This window comes from Gadus macrocephalus, chromosome 21, assembly GCF_031168955.1.
Source record: "Gadus macrocephalus chromosome 21, ASM3116895v1".
Classification (NCBI taxonomy): domain Eukaryota; kingdom Metazoa; phylum Chordata; class Actinopteri; order Gadiformes; family Gadidae; genus Gadus; species Gadus macrocephalus.
The window spans coordinates 10,621,431-10,644,670 of NC_082402.1; the positions used below are offsets into that span (position 1 = coordinate 10,621,431).

The 23,240-nt window shown below is 47.3% G+C and overlaps 1 protein-coding gene across 1 annotated transcript in view; it reads right to left on the reverse strand.

Annotated features, from left to right (window-relative positions):
* The window catches only part of utrn (utrophin), a 159,392-nt gene that overhangs the window by 45,935 nt on the left and 90,217 nt on the right, over positions 1 to 23,240 (reverse strand). The window contains 6 exon segments of the mRNA XM_060042427.1: positions 3,333 to 3,393; positions 5,935 to 6,013; positions 10,178 to 10,324; positions 11,147 to 11,415; positions 13,106 to 13,235; positions 22,608 to 22,764. Coding sequence (XP_059898410.1) covers positions 3,333 to 3,393; positions 5,935 to 6,013; positions 10,178 to 10,324; positions 11,147 to 11,415; positions 13,106 to 13,235; positions 22,608 to 22,764 — 843 coding nt within the window.

Consider the following 23,240-nt stretch of genomic DNA (forward strand, 5'->3'; position numbering starts at 1 on the left):
ACGGGACATCTTGATGTACTGCTCTGTTTCTGCTGCGGGCGCGGGTCCACTTAACTCTTGCTCACCTGGATTTTATAGATCCTCTTTCCCCCCCACCTTCATCATCTCAATGTCTTCCTCTCAAAGCGCACCCACGCACACACCCCACACACACACACCGAGTGTGCCACCAGCGTACAAGCGAGGAACCAGGTGGAAGAGAGTCACCCATGAACCCAATGGCCACCGACCCACTCTGCCCGTGGATTGGACCGTGAGCTGCCTCAAGGTAGGATTCATCGACCCACTCCGTCCGTCCCCCAAGATGTGGGGGTGGGTTTGTGTTTTCTGAAGCAAAGCGTAAGGCGAGGGGGGATTACTGAGGAGGGGGCGATGACTTCCTCCGCCACGGGACGCGTGAATCAAAGCGTGTCGTAACGCAGCTGTGAGGGCCCGGCTGACAACATCAAAGACGATGTAATGCGGCCATGACCGTCTGCAGATTATTTATACACAGACGCAGACTGAGACACGCTCTCACTCACACACACACACACACACACACACACACACACACACACACACACACACACACACACACACACACACACACACACACACACACACACACACACACACACACACCATTCTCTTCAGAGTAACCGGGGAGACAGTGGCGGCCCAGCCCAGCTGAGCTACCAAAGTCCTTCTCTCAAGACACAAGCAGAACTTTCAAGGGTAAGGGAGATAAAGAGCGGAGGACTTGAGAACACTTTTTTGAAGAGCTCCGTTTGGCGGGCGCCCATTATCCAGGAATCATCTGCATTCGAGGCGGTGGCGGCGCCGCATATTTACCGTGCCAAGAGACTGACATTTTACTCCTTAATGAAAGAACCGCCGGTGCCAAGCCTCGTTCTCCCTCTTCCTTTGTCTACCCTCTCTCTGTCTTCAAGACGATTTAGAGAAGAAAAGAGAGGGCTCGGTGTGAAATACAGACGAGAGGGGCCGTGGCGGCGCTGTTCAGAGGACTGGGGGCCAGGGTTTAACTGTACACCGGGACGCTGAGGGTCTCGCAGAGATGCTGCTCTTTCTTCAGGGGGCAACAGAGCACTAATCGTTGTGTGTGTGTGTGTGTGTGTGTGTGTGTGTCTGTAGTGTGTGTGTGTGTGTGTGTGTGTGTGTGTGTGTGTGTGTGTGTGTGTGTGTGTGCGCGTGCAAGAGATAGTTGGCTTAGATATGTTTCTTAAGGGGAATCTCAGCGTAAACATGAAGATATTTAACTGTGCTTCTCGATGGCTACCGTGGGATGGCTGGGGGAGGAGAGACAAAAATGATGAGGCCAGTAGAGCAATGGCTCTGGGGGGGGGAAATAAAATACATTTTTTTCATGTTCTTTTTACGGGGCTGTTTGGGTCTGGGTGAACATGAATCAGCAGCTGGGACTATCTGATAACACTGAAAAACACACCTCTTGTCTTCCAAGGTTAACCGAGAGCACGGCAACGTTTTGTTGCGTTTGTTTGTGAGACCCTGATAGGCAGTGTCCTTTTCATTGGCCATTTTGTAGGCCTTTACTCCAAAACATAACAATAATACAATGTTATTTTCCTCTGCCACCTATTACCTAGCTGGATGCGACCATGGGCTACCGCAGTGTAGGATTCTTCTATCGATCCTTCCGCCAACCTATCACAAAACTCAATCCTACAACACACATTCAAAAGCCGCTCGCTCTGAGAAAAACGTCCCATATTGGGTACATGAAAAATAAATCATCCAAATTTGCGTCAGAGTGCAGCAGCTAATTATGGACTGGACATCAGCCCTGGGTGTGCTGCAGCGGCCTGAGCTAGGACGCCTGCAAGGTCCAGCCAGAGTGCAGACAAAGCACAGGTATCCACACACACACACGCGCGCGTGCGTGCGTGCGCGTGTGTGTGAGTGTGTGAGAGAGTGTGATTGTGCGTGTGTGTGTGTGCGCGTGTACACGTGCATTTGTATGGATGCGTGCATTTGGACTGGAGGTTTATAGTTTGGGCACATCTAGATCGCAGGCTGCTGTTGTTTATGTTGTGAGCAATGTCCTTGCAGCTGACGCATGCCTGCGTATGCATGTGCCTCGCTCCTCAGATCCCCTCCACTCGCCCGCCGCAAGCCCAAACACAGCGCAGGTGTCATCCTTTCCTCTCCTTCCTCGCTCTTCTTTCCTATTCTTCTTCTTCTTCATTACGTCACCCGCTCGCCTTTCCCATTCCAAATCCCATCTTCCTCTAAGCCTATCTGCGGATTTTCTCTTTAAAGGGGGCATAGTGAGAAACGTCTAGATAGGGCTCCTAAGCCTCCGCTGCTCATCACAAACGGCCGCACACACACGCGTTATCTAGTCCCTTGAGACACGTGACTGTTATGTGACTTGTGTACATGGTCGACATTTTTGAGAAAAAAGGATAAGGACAATCACTGTAAACAGGGGGGTAATCTTTCAAAATGACTTCCGTAGTCATGTGGTATAATTGCACTTGTCTCCCCCCCCCCCCCCCCCCCCCCCCTATTTATTTTCTCCTTGCACATGAGGTCCCATTTTTGGGGTAGGGTGCGAATTGTCAAGCTAACAATACTTTGGATTAGCTGTGAGCTAATCCGTAGCCCACGGCCCACATAAACAGAGTAAACATGTCATGCGGGTGAGCTAGCCTTTCCACCGTGCCACGTTCGCTACCAAGTAGCGCTGCTTAAGCATAGCCGCTAAGCTTCACACACTGAAGTGAACTGTGGGGGCTGAAGTGTTTTGCTGAATGGCAGTTCGGTAATCATATACGTTTAAAAAAATAATAATAATTTAGGGGGGAGGAATAAAAATAGTATAGTATATATAAAAAAGCTAAATGACATATATCAAAGGCATACATAAAATATACCAGAGGCAATATTCCCAATTGAGTGAGCGTGGGGTTTATGAATGAAAGGGATTTTATGGTCACACACGGACAGATTCCGGCCCCCGTAAAGGATGTGATTTACAAAGTGGAAAAAACAACAAAAAATAAACGCTCTAATAAACGTTTTACGTTGTAGAGAAAGAGATACCCCAGGAGAGTAAGCACACGTTCCGGAATCACATTAGGGCAGGTCGATGGGCACCGGAGAAGAAAGTGATATTAGCATAACTGTGATACAACAAGCTCTACGCTTTATCTCACATTTGTTGAACTGAATATTCACAACAGACTGCACACAGACACAAACAGAGACACAGAGACACACACACACGAGACAGCATAACACAGTCACATAAAAAACACATTTACACACACAAATATCGCAAAGAAGACAATCATGACATGGCTCCTTACTTGATGTAATAGGGGACCTTGTTTTGAGACACTGCTCGTTGCCAGGGCAGCTCTACCGATGCTGCAGGGGTGGACGGTGATGGAGAAGATGATGCATGGGGAGGAAGGGAAAGTGATGTGAGAAACGCATGAGAAAACCAGAACATCATTGACTTCAGCATCGGAGCAAAATGTAACATGCTTGACGTAACCGACCCCGACATTGGGTTAGAGCAAGACTCGAAATGAAGAGAGGGCAGCCCAACAGCCCTACGAGCACTACGTCAAGGTGGATCGTTATAACGGACCCCCACTGTGACCACCCGACGCAGGTGTTTAATTAATATTGCACTGTTTATACTAGTGTTAAAAATTTAGAACACAGATAACGAAATAATAACACTCACAATAACAAGCGCTCACTTCTCATGGGAGACAAAAATGAACAAAAGAGATGAAGGGGAGCGAGAGAAAGAGAGAAGGAGCGAGGGAGGGCGAGGCAGAGAGCAAGAGAGAAGGAGAGAGAGAAGGAAAGAGATAGAAAAGAAAGAAGGAAAAAGAGAGAGAGGGAGAGAGAGAGGGGGAGAGAGAGAGCGGGAGAGGGAGGTGGAGAAAGAGAGAGACGGAGACAGAGAGAGGGAGAGGGAGAGTGAGAGAAAGCAAGAGCGAGAGCGAGAAAGGGAGACCAATGAGGAGTAATTCAGAAGGAAGAAGCAAAAGCACCAGGGGGTTGCATCACTGGCACGACACAGCGCTGCGCTGTAGGTTTCATTATAAGAGAACAAGATAAGCAAGGGCAGCAGCTCAGAGAAACACCAGCCTCGGAGAGACAGACGGCGAGCAGGGAGGAGACACCGCCTGGTGACGGATGGGGAGGGAGAGAGGCAGCCAAGCTGAAATGCTGCGTGACGTTCACAGAGACAATGTGTGGCGAGGAGCTTCTCTAAGCCGGCTCCGTGCGGCCCCCACTCCCCCCGCTCCCCCCGCCCCCCCCCCCCCCCCCCCCGGCTTATGCTGCCCCACGCACATATGGCACGGCGGACAGAGAGGAAGAGAGAGAGGGGAAACAGAGAGAGCTGGAGAAAGATAGAGGAAGAAGCTAAGAACCCCCCGGAAATACAGAAAGAGAGGAGGAGAGGAAGAGAGAGAAACAGAGGGATGGAGAGCTGGAGATAGATAGAGGAAGAAGCTAAGAACCCACGCAATATGGAAAGATAGAAAGAGAGGGGAAGAGAGAGACGGAATAGGGAGGGATGAGAGCTAGAGAAAGATAGAGAAAGAAGCATAGGACCCACACAAATACGGAAAGATGGAAAGAGAGGAAGAGGGACCGACAGAAACAGAGAGATCAAGAAAGAGAGGGATGTAGAGGAGAATGGGAGAGTTACAAAAACTATGGATAGAGACAGACAGGGGAAGGAAGAAAGAGATGGAGAGATATATACATAGAGGGAGATAAAGGGACAGTAGTCTATAGACCGGGCCAGAGAAATGGAAAGAGAGATAGCGAAAGGGACGGGGAAACAGAGCCACTAGGTAGAGAGTGAAACAGACAGACGGATCGAGACGGAGAAACGAAAAGAGATGGAAAACGGGAAGAGATGGGGAGCGATAGAAACGGGAGGAGACGGAGAGAGCGGAAAACGGAGAGAGATGGAGAGAGAGAGAGCAACGGGAGGAGACGGAGATAGAGGAAAACGGGAAGAGTTGGAGAGGGAGGGCAACACAAAGAGACCAAGAGAGACTGATTGGCAGATGGGAGTGATAAGACCTGGCTCGCTCCATGTTGATCCCCGGGGCGGGATATTAAGCTGCTTGTCGGCTGGCGCTTTGGGGGGCGTTGGGAAGATAAAAAACACCCCAGATGAACTTAAAAAAATAGACCTGTGCGTCTGGGGGGGGGGGGGGCAGCCATGCTGCTAGCTCCCAGGTAGCCGGGACGATGCAGGATTACCCACCGCTCACCTGTCTAGCACCTCAACTGAGGTCATTTTGTCCCCATGACCTGTGTTCCCCTCTCTCCCCCGCCAGTAAACAAAACCCTAATGGTTAAATGATCACTCACATTAGAGGAGGAAGCAGCTGGGAAAAAGTGCCATTTTGGTAAATGTTCTCGTTGCTGCGTTTATCTTCTCTCTCTCTCTCTTTCAACCTCTATACGTCTCCCTCCCTCTCCCGCTGTATCTCTGGCCCAGTATTAACGACCACTCTCAGGGAAAAGGAAGTGGAGGTGCTCGATGAAGCGGTGCAATTAAGCCATGCATTATTCAAATAGCCTCGTCTGCAATGAGCCCATGTATGTTGGCGTGCACGCAAGCCTGTGTGTGTGTGTGCTTCCACATCCACATGCTATTCCTCCAACTTACAGGTTTCGCCAACTGTTTGTGGCGCGAATCATACATAGCAGAAGAAGAAGCATAAGAACCAAGAAGATTGGTGGAAGAAAGAATAAAGAAAGACAGGAATATACCAAGATTTGGTCACACGTCGTCTCGCACTAAGCCGGTTAAGACGACCGACTGTTGAATGAGGTACCATGTGTGTGCTTGTGTGTCTGGGAGTGCGTTTGTGTGTGTGTCTGGGTGTTGGTTGGTGTGTCTACATGACGGTCTGATGTACTCACTGGACAGGAAGTGTTGGGAGGAGGGTCCGAAATCTCGATGCGCTTCCTGAAGGAGCTTCAGTCTCTCCTCCACTGCCACCTGAGGAGAGGAGGAGTTCAGGAGAGGGGAGGGGAGGAGGGGGAGAGGACACAGAACCGGATAGGACACGGTCAGCAAGATCCATAGTCGATATCACCCCCGTTTTTCTGGGCAGGATTAGTCAAGTGGTTAGAACGTTTGACCCCCAACCCAAAGATTCTGTGGTTAAACCCAAATGTCTGCAATCCACCTGTTGGCTCATCCTTCAGCAATAGGCTTAACCCATACCTGTACGCCATTACTCCTAGATGTTCTTGTATAAGCTCCCTGCAAATATTTTAATAGGACAGCAGACAAGGTTGGATTAACATTGGGGTTGAATTTTCTCTTCAACATCAAATTTGGGATAGTCGGTTGAATATCTGGATATTCAAGGGAAGATTAGAACGCACACACACACACTTAAATAGAGCACCACTAATACAGCAACAAAGTAAACTGTAATTATCAGCACAACTGTAATTATAAATGATGTGTAGTAATTATGCCTTCATAATCCATATGCAATAGTTGATCATGCAGAACTAGGTTCTGCATGATGATCAAGGTTCAACAACTTGTTGTTGATCAAGTTTCAACAACAAGTATGTCAATAGAAAGTGAGGTAACTGTAGCAGAGAACCTGAATAGAGTTGTGTATTCAAAATCACACCGTAAGAAACCGCACATCTCTGCAACTTTAGCCTCCATGTTAAATTACTGCCGAGAACTAGCGCTTTACTCTCAGCTCCAAAGGAAACATTATTAATGAACACAAGAGTCAACAGAAGCTAACGATAGATGGAATTGGTCCAAGGCTACTTCATTATACACATCGCTTCTGCCCCGGACTTCTACCGAGACCTTTCCGATTCTAATTACTGTAGAACAGGAGGGGCACATTCAGAAATAAAAGCTGGATCTAACACAACATAGTCACAGACATAGTCACAGACACCAGCCTTTTAGTGGTGCTCCTCAACTGACAACAGAAAATAAATAAAATGTGAAAAGGACAATAAAAGGCAACAAAATAATGAGACATGGCAATAACTCAGCACTGGTAGTATTGCTTTGCCGGATGACTTAGACTTACAGACAAAAGAACGCACAGACACACACACAAACACAGGCTAATTGTCCGAGCGTGTGCCGTTTTCCAAGCAGCGTATTTATCTGTAACGTGACTTTGTGGTTATTGTGTTCCATCAGGCAAGTCGTGATGTTATTGACAGCGATGGTGGTCAATGTAATAGAATAACACACACACACACACACACACACACACACACACACACACACACACACACACACACACACACACACACACACACACACACACACACACACACACACACACACACACACACACACACAGCGACCCTGGACGGCTAACCGAGATACGACCCAGATCCACGGAGGGATGTCCTTCACGTGGGGCTGTCACTGAACCAGGAAAATCAAAACCTCGCCTCAGCTTTTTCCTCTTTAAACTCATTAAAGCTCTGTCGTTTGGTAGTCTTTTATATCTGACGAGCTGCTTGACTCCCACGCCTAGAGTTGCCCGCCGTCTTACAGCCCGGCGGCGCTCTTCAGGGCCGGGCCGCCGGGCGCGACCCCGCGACAGGATATTAAACACAAACTGGCCTCCCCACGCCGGGACTCAATGGCCTCCTTCCAGTGTCGGGAGGCTGTCATCTGTCTGTCTGTCCTTTTGCTCCATGGCCTTCAGACCGCTGCCAGCGCCCCTAGCCTGTCCTGGGCATCTGCGTTGCCACGGGCCGCCACCACACACACACACACACACACACACACACACACACACACACACACACACACACACACACACACACACACACACACACACACACACACACACACACACACACACACACACACACACAGCCAGCCCCCCGCAGGATGTGGCCCAGCCCAGCCTGGCCAGAGCAGCAACACACTAGAAATGAAGCTCGAGTAGTGTAATTACTACTTTGTTGAAGCTTTGCCTCTTGTTATTGTCCATGTACGTCTGTCTATGGACAATGGCATCCTTGAGGGAGATGGCAAACACTGCTTACCTGGCCCATCATCCACTACACTGCATGATGGAAGTAGAACGCAGAATAATGTCTAAAAATACTGTACTGTAAGAGCATCACCTTAGTTGAAAGAGGTCTAGAGTTAACCCATTTAGGCCTAAAGCGCCTGGAAAAAATGCCTGTAAAACCTATAGGCGATTTCAGAAAAGCCCCCAAAACCTGAAGTTTTTCTAGAAATTCAGCAATTGTGTCAACGCCTACTAAATTACTGATTTCTCAGCCCCTGTAACAGATAGGAACACAATTCAAAAAGTATTTGAGAGCTGACACCTGTGGCTTTCATGGGAAATTTGAGTTTTTATTTACAAATATTTACAATATTTACATACAGGTAGAAAAGTAAATAAAAAAGTAAAAAAATATGTAAAAGTGCAGGAACAGCACAAAACTGTAAAAAAAATAAAGTATAATAAAGTGAAATAAGTATATAAGAAAGTAATAAAGTATATAATAACAAACATGGGAAGGGGAACAGACTGGGACTAAAACTGTAAACAGTCTGCGTTTTAAATTACATGCACTTGTATGTGATGACTACTGAATAAAAGTATTATGCATAATACAAATACAATTGCATTCCATCCTAAGAAGTAGCGTAATTAAAAGATACAGGCTATAATTTGGGAATGTATAGTAGCCTTGGCCTTATTGTTCTGGAGATCGCAGTTAGGTGTGAAATCCAAAGAAGCTCTATTCTTTGGAAGAGCCTTGAACATCCTGCATACGGGCCCGTCGTTGCCTTGTTACGCCACTGGTGGTGACATTCCAGAGAAGCTTATCTGGTTTTACGGGTGCTTTACGCATCTCCGGGACAGTAATACATCTCTTACATATAAACTGTCGTCATTTCTTATTACAGCATCATCACAATCAATAAGTATTACTATTGATAAGTATAAGTGACATTCCAGAGAAGCTTATCTGGTTTTACGCACCCGGGTGCTTTACGCATCTCCGGGACAGTAATACATCTCTTACATATAAACTGTAGTAATTACTTATTACAGCATCATCCCAATCAATAAGTATTACTATTGTCCTTGCCTCCAGATGGCCGCAAATCTGTCCCGGGACATATTTCTGGCGAATTGCGTCCGAAAGAGATTCTTACTCTGTCGCCAGTAATCTCTTCGCACCGGCAACACAAGCAGCCCCATTCCCATAGCCCAATTCCATACTTCTTCTTCCTCGTCGTCATTCACGAACATGTGCCTTAACCATAATTCCCGGTCAATCGGTTCGTATTCGTCATCAAAGGACTCGGCCTCATCAACATCTTCGAAGCCGAGAAACTCGAAATCGCTACCGTCAGAAAAGTCTTCAGTCTCAAATTCCGCCATACTTGCTTGAAGAAATTTCTGAACTAAACTCACGAGGAACAAGTTGACACCTATATGTGTCTATTCTGATGCATTTCATTGACCCAGAGGCCGACACTTTGGGCAAAAACCCCCCTTTTACAGAAAAACGACGCAAACGCTTTCCCGTCCTTAAAGGTAGAATGACGCAACAGCGCCCCCGGCTTTAAAGGTAGAACAGCGGCAATGCTTTCCCGGCTTAAATGGGTTAAAACTAACAGTTTTACAAAAAAAAGTTTCTGTGGGGCTCGCCGCTTTGAACACTGGCTGGGAGGACGGTGGGGGGGGGGCTTCCACACACAGCATCCTGAGGGGCAATGCACTGCCTAAATCACACACAAACACTCTGCTGCACGGACGGATCAATATGCCGTACGCACAGAGCGAGAGACAGCGTCAGCCGGTACAAAGACACAGCGAGGAGGGGAGAGGAGGGGGAGAGAGAGACGGAAATAAATGGAGAGTGAGATAGCAAGAGATAACCCAGGTTTAATAAAACAAGCGAGAGATACGATCAAATATTAAAGGACACTCATCTAAACCACTACAGACTGGGCTGGGAAGTAAGGAGAGGAAAAGTACAAATCCACAAGAATAACATACACTGCAGTGTTTATTCCCTCACCTATTTAACCGTCCAATCTTTCCACGACATTTCCACCATACTGGTGGCAGTACGGTGGAGCGTGGAGCACCTGTAGAGGCAGTAGGGAGGTATGGAGGTGTACCTGTAGGAGCTTCCAGCGCATGTTGAGCTGGTCGAGCTGGCGCGAGGCGGTGGAGGACAGCTGCACGTCTAGCGGGGTGAGGTCAGCTGACAGCTCGTTGACCACGTGCACGTCCTGCCTCAAAGGGGCCACCTCCTCCTGGAAGGCCTTGATGGGGGGGGGGGGGGGGGAAACAGCCGGTTGTCATGGTGATTACCCACTCCATTAGTTTCAGTTATAGACACTTGACGGAAATGTCATCCGTTTTATTAGACAAACGGCTGGGAAGTGGCGAGGGGAGCGCAGCATCTGCTAAATGACTGAATAAATGTTAATGGGAATCTTTGGGGCGAAGGGAGATCGTTAGATGGTTCCAACCATCTCTGCCGTCGGGGGGTTGTGTTTGGTTACTACCAGCCTGAGCGATGAGGAACCAGCCCCGAGTGGACAGGACGTACCGTCATAGTTGAGGTGATTGGTGAAACGCTGAGGCCGGTAATAAGGGCTCCAATTAGCTTTCCCATCTGTGCTATGTTCAGCGTCTATGTGGACAATTTCTCCTCAGAGATGAATTCAAAGGATGTCAGCCGGTAATGCTTCCATGATCGAACAAAAGATATGTCGGTGAATATATGGAAAGAAAATAAATTGCTTATACCATTCGATGTAGATATATAAGCATGTTTAGGAATGCTTCTACCACTGATACTGATATTGTATACTTTTTTTGGGCATCCATAGCAAAACTAAAACGAATCAACTAAGAGGTAGGTGGTTGGATCTATCAATCAAACATCAGGGAGGACGCTCCCTGTACTGATGTGATGTCCCCCCAGGGCAGGGTTTGGAAACGGGTTGAAATTGGCCAATCCATCAACATCACACCTGGTGACCGAAGACAGGTGGCTCTTGAAAGAAAAAAATAAATATTCTGAATTGGGTCAAATGTGCGGCGGTTTCGGATCAAGAGCCCCCCCCCCCCCCCCTTACGGTGGTCCTCTCGATGTGGTCCTGCAGGGAGTCGATGAGCAGGTCCCCCACAGGCTGCCAGCCCTCCTTGGCCTCCTCGGCGCGGGTCAGCCGCAGGTCCAGCTGGTCCATGGAGCTCTGCAGCTCCGTCAGCCGCTCCAGGGCGCGCTCCACCTGGCTCTGCCAGCCGCCCACGTGGCCCGTCAGCCGCTCCCAGCGCTCCCGCACCTCGCCCGTCTGCTTGCGGATGGCCCGGGCCACGCCGCGGGCCTTCTCCTCGGGGGTGAGGTCTGGTTGGGGGGGGGGGGGGACATGCAGGTCAGCGATTTAGCACGAGGAGAACACAAGAGTTAATGTCACTGCAGCAGAGGAGGGAGAGAGAGGAGAATTGGCTGCTGTTTTATTGATCGCTTTGGGGGTTGATATGTGGATGGGGGGGTTCACCCCCATAGAGGGAGCAGGCGGCCACAGCACAGCGGCCATGGATCGACCCCCATGTCGGGAGATAACACCAAGGTTACTGGCTGGGCTGTAGCTCAAGCTGTGATACAAAGCTGGAAGCACGGAGGCAGGTATTTTTAATTAATCTTTTTTTTTTACCCAAATGAAATGGTGCATGGCCTTTGATTGGGACGGAGAGAGAGAGAGAGAGAGAGAGAGAGATATATGAAGTGATGCGATGAGGACCTGATAATTGCCGTAAAGCATTCAGGTGTGTTTAATTCAGAGTGCATGAATAAGTTAAGTGTGGTAGGTGAGCAGAGAGAATAATGCAAATAGAGAATGGATTGGCGAATAAACAAACAGGAAGGGGTAAAAGCAGAAAAACGTTTCCAAGGTCAGGGGTTTGAAGTAGAAACGAACGGTGGAGGAACGTGGGTGGACGCGAGGGCTTCCCGGTCCTGAATTTATATCACTGTCTGCAGGACTGTGATTAAAGGAGCCTTCCAGTCTCATACGCCACCGATCCCTTTTCAACTGCCGTTTCTCATGCAAAACAAGAAAACACGTCGGGGAATGTGTGAAGACAAGATAGCGTCCCCCTCTTTGATAAGCCAATATTGAGAGGTATGCAGGAGAATGAGGAGATTAGATAAAGAAACAGCGTGTGTCGTGTTCGTCTGAGGGCAGCGGCGGTGGGCGAGCGAACGGAGGGCCTACACACACCTGCTCTGATACGCGATCAGCGCCCCCAATCTCCCTCTTATCAATTCTCACAACGAGACGACGCGGTGATATGACGCATCCAAGATCACATATACCAAGTCAGTCAGTCAGTCTGTCTGTCTGTCTGTCTGTCTGTCTGTCTGTCTGTCTGTCTGTCTGTCTGTCTGTCTGTCTGTCTGTCGGCCCCAGTGGTTGGAAGGCCACCACCGCCACACCCCCTGTACGCAGTTGCCCCCTTGGGCGGGGTTTTAATTATTTACACAGAAGGGGCTGCTGTTTGACAGGAAATGAGTTGAATCTACCCAGAACTCCCCTGCAGCTGGCACAGGGGCTGGCCCCTTTGGTCCAGAGAGGGAATGCCGAATGAGTGGCTGCCTGTTTAGAAACAAGATGCTTTCTGTCGGGCCGCTGAATCCACTTTCAATATTGGCTCGGAGGTTTGGAGAAGCCTTCAGGGTGGAATGCGCGGGGGCTAATTTGAATAGTGTTTTCATATCAAATGGCAGGGGTGTTTTAATTCTTTCAGCGCGGCCTAACTACCGTGGAAACAATTATGTTTAGAAAATTGTGCTCCATTGATTTGAGTGCCAACTGTCTGTTCGGAAAGCCTATATCCTTGAAATAGTTGCCTGATATTTTTGCTTTTCTATTATGTGGAAAGCAAAGAAATTGTCCAGAAGAATATTGATAGTGTTTCTACAGTAAAAAAAAAAGCGTTCTGTAGCGGTCCTTCAAATTTCTCCAAAAACGGCACAGATTGTCTCGTCAGTGTCCATCGCGGCCCGGCCCGGCCCGGCGCGTTCCCATCCTCACCTGTCTTGGGCTGCAGGTTCCTGCGGGGCTCGGCGGGCCCCTCGATGGGCTGGTCGGCCAGGAACGTGCGTGCCTGGTCCAGGGTGGTGATCACCAGGTGCTCTCGCTCCTTCAGCTCGGACAGCAGCGCCTGCAGAGAAACAAGGCAACACAGATAGACTCAATGTAGGCCTTAGACTACGACTCAGGAGTCAAGCTCCCGGCTAGTAGACTGACGTCAGTCTGAGTCTACGGGACCACATAGAACAAGGCCGGAGAGAGCGAATCGAGTGGAACAAATAATAGATTGTTTACAACGGCCCCAGTGAGAGTACATTTGTTTGGACGTTTGGTTGTCTCCTGACATTATCGATGCCTGCGCATTGTTTCAAAAAAGCCCTGCTATCGAAAAGCCAATAAGGCAACCTTTCAAGGTATATTAAAAAGGGTACTTTTGATTCATTTGCTGGCGATAAGAGCATGTGTGTTGTTGTTGGGCTTGTGAATGTTGTCAACAAAACCCTCGACCTCGAGTCGAGAGGTAAGAGTGAAAGTCAAAAAAAGGAGAAAGGGAAACGGAGAGAGAGTGAGAGGTTGAGAGGGACTGACACGCAAAGAGGAAAAAGGCAAGAGAAAGTCAAAGAGGGGTGGGCGAAGATGAACAGTAAAGTAAACCGTTTCCTCAGGGTCAAAATAAAGCTCCGGAGGACTCTCTCCCGGCTAACCATCATTGAGACGTCTAGTAGTAATTCATAAGCTTCAGGTTCAATTGCAGGCCATCTAACACAGTAGCAGCAACAACTTGTTTTCAATCAACTAGCATCCACACTCTGCTGGCAGAAAGGACCCAACTCTTTCACACGATCACACACGCTCACTCACAGTCACACGCAGGGGCGTTGCGAGGTAGTGTGGGGGCCCAAAGCAAGAATTCTTAGGGGGCCGATTGTTGACAGGGGGGGGGGGGGGGGGGGGGGGTATGGAGCGATTATTTATTTATTTATTTTAAAAAAAAAAATTGGGGGGGGGGGGGCTTTTGGGGGCCCTAGTAGTGGCCCGGGGCCCCAAGCAATTGCCTGGTATGCCTAATGGGACGCGGCGCCTCTGGTCACACGCACACACACGGCGCACTCCTTGACGTCTTAAAGAGAATAAAGCCCTCCACACACACGCACAGTGTGTGACCATTGAAGACATGCAGGGTCAATGTCAGCCTCCCCCTGATATTGAATCCTCCGCTGTGTGCCAGTCCACATCTGCCAAGCACGATTGGTCGTGCGGCTCTCTCTCTGGGTGTGTGGCACTCCTAATTATTCCCCTTTTAATATGAACAGCACCATGTCAACGCAGACGGAGGGGTGGGGGGGGGGGGGCATACGGAAGGGGGGGGGGGTAGACGGGGGCAGTCTGGCGCCCACCCGAGTGTGTTATTGCTTCACCATGAGATGATGTAGTCCAGGAGACGCGGCCCGGTCGTGGCTTGATCGGCCGGGTTCTATTAAAAGGCATTTTGGACAGACGTGGGGTTCTGTGAGCAGCACTGGAATTGTGATTGTTTCACTCCCCGTGCGTGCGGCGGCATCGCCCGGAATCGATCAGTGCCTAAGGTTTCTACAAACTGCGACCGTTTGGATGCTTGTTATTATATTCCTTCTTTCTCTCCTGCGGGACTCTGTTATTGGATCCCGGGCAATGAGCCGACAGACTATTAGGTTTGGCAGTATGAGTTGGGAGAACAATTGCTCACACGTAGACGTTCAAGAAAAGCGCTTGAGAGCCAATCAAAGTTGTGTTTCACCTTGAAGGCTTCATAGTGTATCTCAATCCAAGGATGTGATGTATTTCAAAGTCAAAGCGTACTTTAGGTTAAGTCGGAGAGGGAGGGGGGGGGGGGGGGGGGTGTGCCACTTTGACATTCAGGGTTTCCTGGACGACAGTGACTGGGTGGTAAACCGACTGCCAACCTAAAAAGTAGACCAGGGCAGCAGGGTGCTATAATTGGTTGCCATGTCTCGCCTCTCCGACATGAAAATGTATCCATTTCATAGTACGTTCAGGTGATGATTGCTTGCTTGTCTCGGGGAAAGAGAACCGGGACGAGGAGGCAGGAACAGCCTCCCGGGGTAATGAGTTGATTTGGCAGAAGGAAAAAGAGAAAGGTAAAAAGCACGACACTGATTCCGATTCTCTTTTTGTCATTCTTTAGAGAGCAGGCAGAGAGAAGGTCATGCATTTCATTGCTTATCTGTTCTTCTCCTAACGCAATTTCCTTTCTCCTGCCTCCTATGAGCTGTGCGCGTCAGTTCAGATTCCCCCGGAGCCTGAAGAATAAGAACGTGACAAGAAGAACAAGGACAAAGACAAGGAGAATGAATCAGGAGCTTTTTGACTAAGGATTTGACAAAGCAATATCCAAAACAAGGGAAAAACGTTATCATCTCTATCAGCAGACTGGCCCTATCTATCACCATTGGTGATAGATAGGGCCAGTCATTCCCAGTCATTCCCAGTCATTCATTGGTGATTCACCAATGAATGCACATTGAAGAATCCTATTGCAGGCGTTATGTCATGAGAGGAGTATGCCTTACCACGAGGTAATTGAGAGAGTACAAGCTAATATGGTGTTAATGACTTTAAAAAAAGGAAAGTATTCTCTGTTGGAGTTGAAAACAAGACAAAAACAGAATCGCTCCTGAGGTGTCATTCTGGCAAAGATTACTCTTAGGCCAACCGCCACAACCATTTCTTTCCCACAATTCCCTCTGGCACACTTGATTGACTCTCCCACCAAGCAGGAATTAAATCACCCTGGCTAACGAATGGTGTGCTTCGATTCAGTGATTTCCTCCCCTACAAAACTAATTTAGAGGAAATGTAACAGGCAGGTAGCAGTCAAGGGACTAGAAGAAATGGACACTGAGGGAGTGAATATAGGAGGGCTATGAATTATCGAATATAGGAGGACAATGAATTACGGAATATAGGACGTTGGCAGGATGAGAAGGGGTGCTTTAAAAGAAGGAAAGACGATAACGAGAGAGGGAGGTGATGGTCGAGTAGCAGGATCCAATTTTGCAGTATTTTGCCTGAACAAAAGAACTGTTGCCGTTAAAATTATGCTTAATTCGGATTCACGATCAAGCGTGAATATGTCAAAAGGCAAGAAACTAAATAAATATGTAGATGCAATTTGCAATTCAGCACGGTAAATTATTTATTATTATTTACACATTTCCATGAAGGATCTCTTTGTACAATCATCCAAGGAAATGGCGGTGGATGCAGAAACCATTAGCGCGGCTTTAGCAATGGCTAGAGTAATTATAAGTTGGACTCTACTGAAACATTAAGCACCGTGCAACAGCAAATATATTCCATTTCCAGAACCATAATAGTGGCGCTCGATAGACGGACACTTTGCCCTCAGGTAATGGAATGGAAGCTACAATCATGTCACACATTGAACCTTTTCACCACACTCAAAATGTAGATTTCTCCTGCGTAGCGCGCAATTCAACTCCATTAGCTCAACTTCAGCCAGCTGAAAATGAGCACGTTGTTTAAGTTGTGTGAGTCACAAACGTTTATTTTCCGTTTAGCGTTCGCAACCCGTCTGATTTATTTCTCCCCGTTCTAGGATACCTCAGAGTAGGCATGTGGGCGTTGGGGATCGAACCCAGAACATTACGGCTGGGAGTCAAACATCTTTGTGAGTGACACGCAGATGTCGGCCATGTCCCTTAGAGATGCTGAATGAGGCTTGTGCTCATGACTTAGGAACAGGATTGTCCAGTGGTTTGGGTAACGATCGGAAGGTTCTGGTTTTGATCCCCAATGTGCGCAAGAGCCCTAACCGCTGCCCACTGCTCCTAAATCCTATGTATCCATATTAACTGTAATAATAATAATAATAATACATTTCATTTAGAGGCGCCTTTCAAGACACCCAAGGTCACCTTACAGAGCATATAGTCATCATACATTTTTTAAAAAACAAGACATTGTGGAAAAAAAATAAAATAAAATAAATAAATAAACATAAGCAATAAGAAATAAATAAAACAAAAACAAGACAAAACAAAACAAAACAAAAAAACAAAACAATCAAAACAGTGATCAGTTAGACGTTGTGTGCGAGTTTGAACAGGTGAGTTTTGAGTTGTGACTTGAAGGTTGTAATGGTGTCTGACTGTTTTATGTGTGGGGGGAGGGAGTTCCAGAGCCTGGGTGCTGAACAGCTGAATGACCGACTGTAAGTCGCTTCGTCGGGAAAAAGTGTCTACTAAATGACTAGAGTACAGATAGAAGGCCCTACATGTCCCCCACTCTGCATGCTAGATCAACACTTCAGAGTCCAGCAACCGTTCCAGAAACATCTTACAAAAAAAATATCTTTCAGGACGATTAAGGCAATCCCAGGACACATGGGGCCTTCCCTGTCGAAATGGGGGGCAAGGCAGAAAATATCAAAAATGATATCACAAAATATGTGTATAGCTTTAAGAGAAAAGTAAACCCTTCCATTCTTTTTTTCAAACCAATCAGTTTTCCTGAGAGGGATTGAGCCTGGGCTGTTGTAACAGACCAAGGGAGATTGCTCACTTGATCTTTCCACCCTCATTCTACACATCTCCTCAAAAGCTCCTTTTAACCAGCCCACATGAGAAGACCTATGGATCTTTTCCTGAGGGACTCTGCAGGCCCGCAATGAGACAAGATGGGATTATGGAGCAAATCCAAATGCTTATTATTCCACCTACTCCACCTTAAGAACCTGCTTGTTTGTTACTCGTGGTAGGCAGCTGATCTTGTTGGCTAGACACGACTCGAGTGTGAGTGTGAGTGTGTGTGTGTGTGTGTGTGTGTGTGTGTGTGTGTGTGTGTGTGTGTGTGTGTGTGTGTGTGTGTGGCTCCTGGTAGCAGAGCAAGGAGTCTTATCTCTGCACGCGTTGTGCTGTCGGGAGGATAAGTGCCGAAGATAGCATCGCAAAACTTCAATTTTGTCGTTTAAACAGTATCCTTCAAAGGAAAATGCATAACACTATCAAAAATCACTCCTTTTAAATACCAAAGGATGTTTATAATAATAGGGCTCTATATAATAGTGTTAAGAATGTTTCGCAAATACCTGTGAGAACGAAGGTTGACATTAAAAAGCTTGATGATTGTCAGTTTTAAATCAACATGTTCTTGTGGCAGGCATTGGGATCAGGTTGGTGCACTACAAGAAGCCTATTAGGTACCATTTGTGAGGTGCAATAAAAGCTAATTGTTTTTATCCTAACTTCTTTTGAGCCAAACCAGCCCAGGCTTGAGGCTTTTTCAAATTATGAATAAACTCAAAAATAAGCTCCCTGAAGTCCAGGAAAAAAACAGTTGCCTTCAAAAAAGCATAGTACAGCTAAATAAAACAAACACATCTGCATATCCTGCACAAAGGAGAATAATTGTTACCATGAAATACCCTAAAAATATCCCCAAATGTCCCCCCCTCTAAAGAATACTGCAAATTGGGCATAAATATTATAATTTAGTGAAAATGAATGTTTCAGAAGAGAAAAGTGGCCTAGAAGCATGTTTCCCTCCAAAATGTATTTTCCCCTCATGATCCGTCTTCTTCAGCTACCGATTGTGTTAATCAATCACCTTGACACGTGACTAAAGTGGTTTAGCGTGCTCATTTGGAGTGTTAGCAGCTCTCTTTGCAAGGTGATTATGTGAGCTTAGCATGTAGATTGCCTCAACAGGTAGCGCATGGTTAGCTTGGTCGAGCAGAGCCTATGGCAAAGATCAGCAGTCAGTAACTAGTTTTATACTATAATACTGAGATGCAGAATCCAAAAACAGTTACCGTACTTTTCTGGATGCTCATCTTTTTCTAAGTAATGGGTTGGCCCTCTCATTCCACCATGACCACTTGGTTGGCTGCCATCGTAGACAAAATGGCAACAGATGCCGAAAGATAAAATAGTCATTACAGTGCCCACGAGCACCCTGTCCCCTGTCCTATCGTCTCATCCTAAAGGCGGTTAATTGAATACAGCTGATGATGGATGGGTTTATTCCGTTTGGGCGCTGGCACTGGCCTTTCATTGGATAATTGAATGTTGCGATTAATAAAAGACACTGTGACCATATCAGCGGACGGAATCGCAGATGTAAATCGATTTTGTGCGTGAGGGCAAGGGGATCAGACAGGTTAAATGTAACCTCGGACGAACAAAGCTCATCAAAGGAAAGCAACTTTTGTGTATTAAACTATTGAATACTTTCAGCAAAAGTGCATAAATGCTATTCAAATTGAGAGAGAAAGTTAAAATAACTTTTCTAAAATATATTTCTAGTTTATTCTGCGGCCGGAAATAACTCCCCTCTAGCTTAATCCATCAACATCCCAACCACTTTTCATCTCCCACTCCCTTCGTCATCCTCCATTGACTACTTCCTGTCTGCCACCATATTGTTCAGATTGCCACTTTGTCACTGCTGCCTTGATGCTCACACACAGACCAACCCCATCTCCCCTCTGCCGAGGTATGTGGCTTAGCCTAGCACTCTCACCTTTCCAAAGACTTTGGAAAGGTGACCTGCTAGCCTTGCTTACAGCTAGTGGTTTTCATAGAATACAAACATTTCTCGTATAGTTCAGATCCATTGCCTATGTACCTCAGAACCACTAGCTGTCATCACAGCTAGTGGTTCTGCTTTGGCCCTCGTCGATCTCAGGGTCATTTCCTGCCTACGTATCGAAATAGTTGGAATGCATAGATGCTTCAAGATCCAAATGGTGGATAAAAGAGGCTGAAAACCTTTCCAATAATTCACCATGTCTCTGCTTTCATGGGGCGAGGAAGAGGAACATATATATATATACACACATACATATATAAGAGAGAGACAGAGACAGAGACAGACAGACAGACAGACAGACAGACAGACAGACAGACAGACAGACAGACAGACAGACAGACAGACAGACAGCGGACAGCGGCAGCTGCGACAGCCCAAGGGAACAGAACCCCGGCTAAGAGACAGGACCAGGGGTGAGGAGCGGAGGGAGGCTGGGGAGAATGCACCGGAAGGGGCCCCATTATCTCGTGGGTGGCTTCACATTGCCTCTACTAATGGAGCCTGTCTGACCGGCTAGGCTGAGGCCGCCTTCCTTCCACTCCCATCAGGGGAGGTGGACATGAACACACCAAGGACACACCATCCCCTCCACCCCCACCAGGCCCCCACACCTCTGAGGATGGAGTTGCAGCAATGACTAGAGATCCATCGTGTGGATTTTTGAATTTGGAAAACTGACACGCGCCACACCACTGCCGTCCTCAAAAGAAAACATCAATACATGAATGCATGCCCCGACAAGCCTTTCCAGCGCTGGCATTGCCTTTTCCAGGGCCTGCATCTAAAAGGCTGTGCGCACAGCCAGCAGCTCATCCGAGTATAAGTGCACAAGCACTAGGGGTGGGGATCGAGAACCGGTTCGTGCTCAGAACCGGCTCCAACTAACCAATTCCCTCAGAATTCTACACCTCCAACGTTATCGATTCCTCTTAACGATTCCGCACCACGTTTTCTGGTTTACTCTAAATTTTGCGTTGCGGTACATCATTCATTGCGTCACTCTCTCTGCGACGACCCTGTGCGCCGACGACCAAAGTTCAAACAACAAGGCAGCAACATGGAGAGGAGGAAGCGATCCGAAGTCTGGCTCCATTTCACCAAACGCGATGAAAATGCTGCCGTGTGTAATCAGTGCAATGCTGTAATATCGTGTAAGGGTGCAAATACCAGCAAAAAGCTAAAACGTTTGTCTACCCAGCATGGAATTAAGTCAAGTGCCAAGAATGCCATGTGTTCAAAAGCCTGCGTACGAGTCAAAAAGGCTCCACTATGTCCTCCGTTGACGGTTATGTTCACAATCACATTAAATATCCTGCATTAGCAGCACACTGTCGCCTTGCAACTACAAGCAGCATGCACAGTTTTTATAGTAGCAGTGTAGTAGTTTTTATTAATAATGCCGACCTATACAAATTTCATGCATTTTAGATGATAGCTCTTAGGCAGCTGGCCCCTTGACATCGGCTCAAGTTACCCCTTTCATGCTAGCTGCTCAGGGTCCAGGAGCTAGGTGGAATGAGGAGAAGATGCACGTATGTCACCGGGCAGTGACCAAGTTCGTTGTGAAAGGCTTACATCCTTACGTATGTTCACTGTTTCGTTTACCTTTTATATCCCTTTCTAGAAAAGGAGTTTGGTTTAAGATTACAGTTAAGCTTAAAGTTTCTCAAGTTAAATCATCAATATGTATATAAAGGTTTATCTAGGCCTACATGAATATTTCTAAAGTGGACTTGTGTATGTCCACTGTTACTTCATTTACAGTATCCTTTTTAAGAAAAGGAGTGTTAAATCATAATTTAGCATGGTCAATTGTTAAATGTCTTCCTGTTTTTTTATTACTTATTTATTGTATCAGTCCAATTTATTTGGACTATATTTTCTTTCTACTCTATATCCTGTCATGGTGTTGTTCAGAATGTAGAAAATAAAAGTTACTGTTGGTGCAGAAGACTGTGTAGAACTCCTTTTTTGCCACTCAATGAACTACTCAGGAATCGGTACGAGAATTGATAAGGAATGGGATCGGTAGGCAGAATCGACAATGGCATTGATATTGATAATAACTTATCAATTCCCACCCCTAACAAGCACACACTTGTCCTGTGTGACGTTTACGTGTAACCAGTGTTGTGAACTGTTGCTGCGTTTTATCCTGAGGGAGGAAAAATGATATCGGGGCTTCCACCACTGAACCTGCCCATGAACACACCTTCATAATAACCACTGCTTACTGGTGTCATAAATATTTGGCCGTTTGAGACTGTAATGGTGATTAAGGGCTATACAAATAAAATTGAATTGAATTACCAGGAATAACAGGGTCTGGCTGCCGGTGGATTCACTGCAAAGGATTCAAGTGACTGAAAGGTAGGTAGAAGCCGAGCGCATTGGTGCCAGAGACCGCTATGATTTGAGGCGAAGGAAGGCGTAATATAAAATGGCGGGTGGGAACAGGGATACCACCCCTGTGTTATTGACTCCGGCCATGCTGACAACTGCGTGGTGGTAGTCTCGACATCCATCACGAGTGGCAGCTGGTGGTTTCCCGCTGATGGGTGAGCGCGTGGGCATGATGCTCGGTGTGGCACAGGGGTAGCTTAAAGTGTCAATCCTCATGAATATATCGCCGCTGAGGCGAAGAGTGTTCCTCTTATATCGACAGATAGACGGTTGAAATATATTTCTAGAACTCTTGGAAGGGTTTTCGAATGCCTTTTCTGAAAAAGTAAGAATGACACCAAAAATAGACTTTGAATAGAGCTTGAATATTAAATAAAATAACTGGAAACGTGGAAATGTAGTCTATATAAAAACGACAAACAATTTACAAATCCCTGAAAGCAAATGACCCAACCAATCAGAGGACATCCCAGGCATGGGCACGTACCGTGCAGTGGTTCTGCTGCTGCAGCAGGGTGGGCACGTCCCCCCCGATGGGCATCTGCTTGGCCAGGTCCTCGTCCTTGGCACAGATCCAGCGCCACAGCTCCTCCAGCAGGCCCAGCAGGCGGGACCACCGCTCGGCACTGGCCTCCAGGTGGGTCCTGTGAGGGGTCAGAGGTCAGAGGTCAGAGGAGCTCAGGAAGGGAGGAGGGAGGTCTTGAGAGTGAAGATACCGGCAATTGCCAACTTCCCAGTCTTCATCAGTGCAAAGCAAACAAAAACAAAAACGATCCACAATGTTAGTGCTCTTTGCCAACTTTCCTATTGGCATGGTTCCTGTATGTGTAGTCCTTCCTTTTACATTGAATCCCATTACAGCTGACTAATTGGAGCGTAGAGTGAAACAAATCGGACTGTACCCTTCAAGTCGGTGATCTCTCTCAGAAACATTACCGAAACACCCACATACTCCCACTCACAGCGACTTAACTCTCAGCATTCCCCAACAAGTTAGCATGTGCCTTGTCCCCTGTGCCATTGGAAAGGTCAAACAGCTCTAACTGGTCTCCGTCCGCGTCTGTGTTTTATAACATGGTATGGTCCCAGGGGCGGCGGCGGCGGGAGTTGTGGTTGCGCG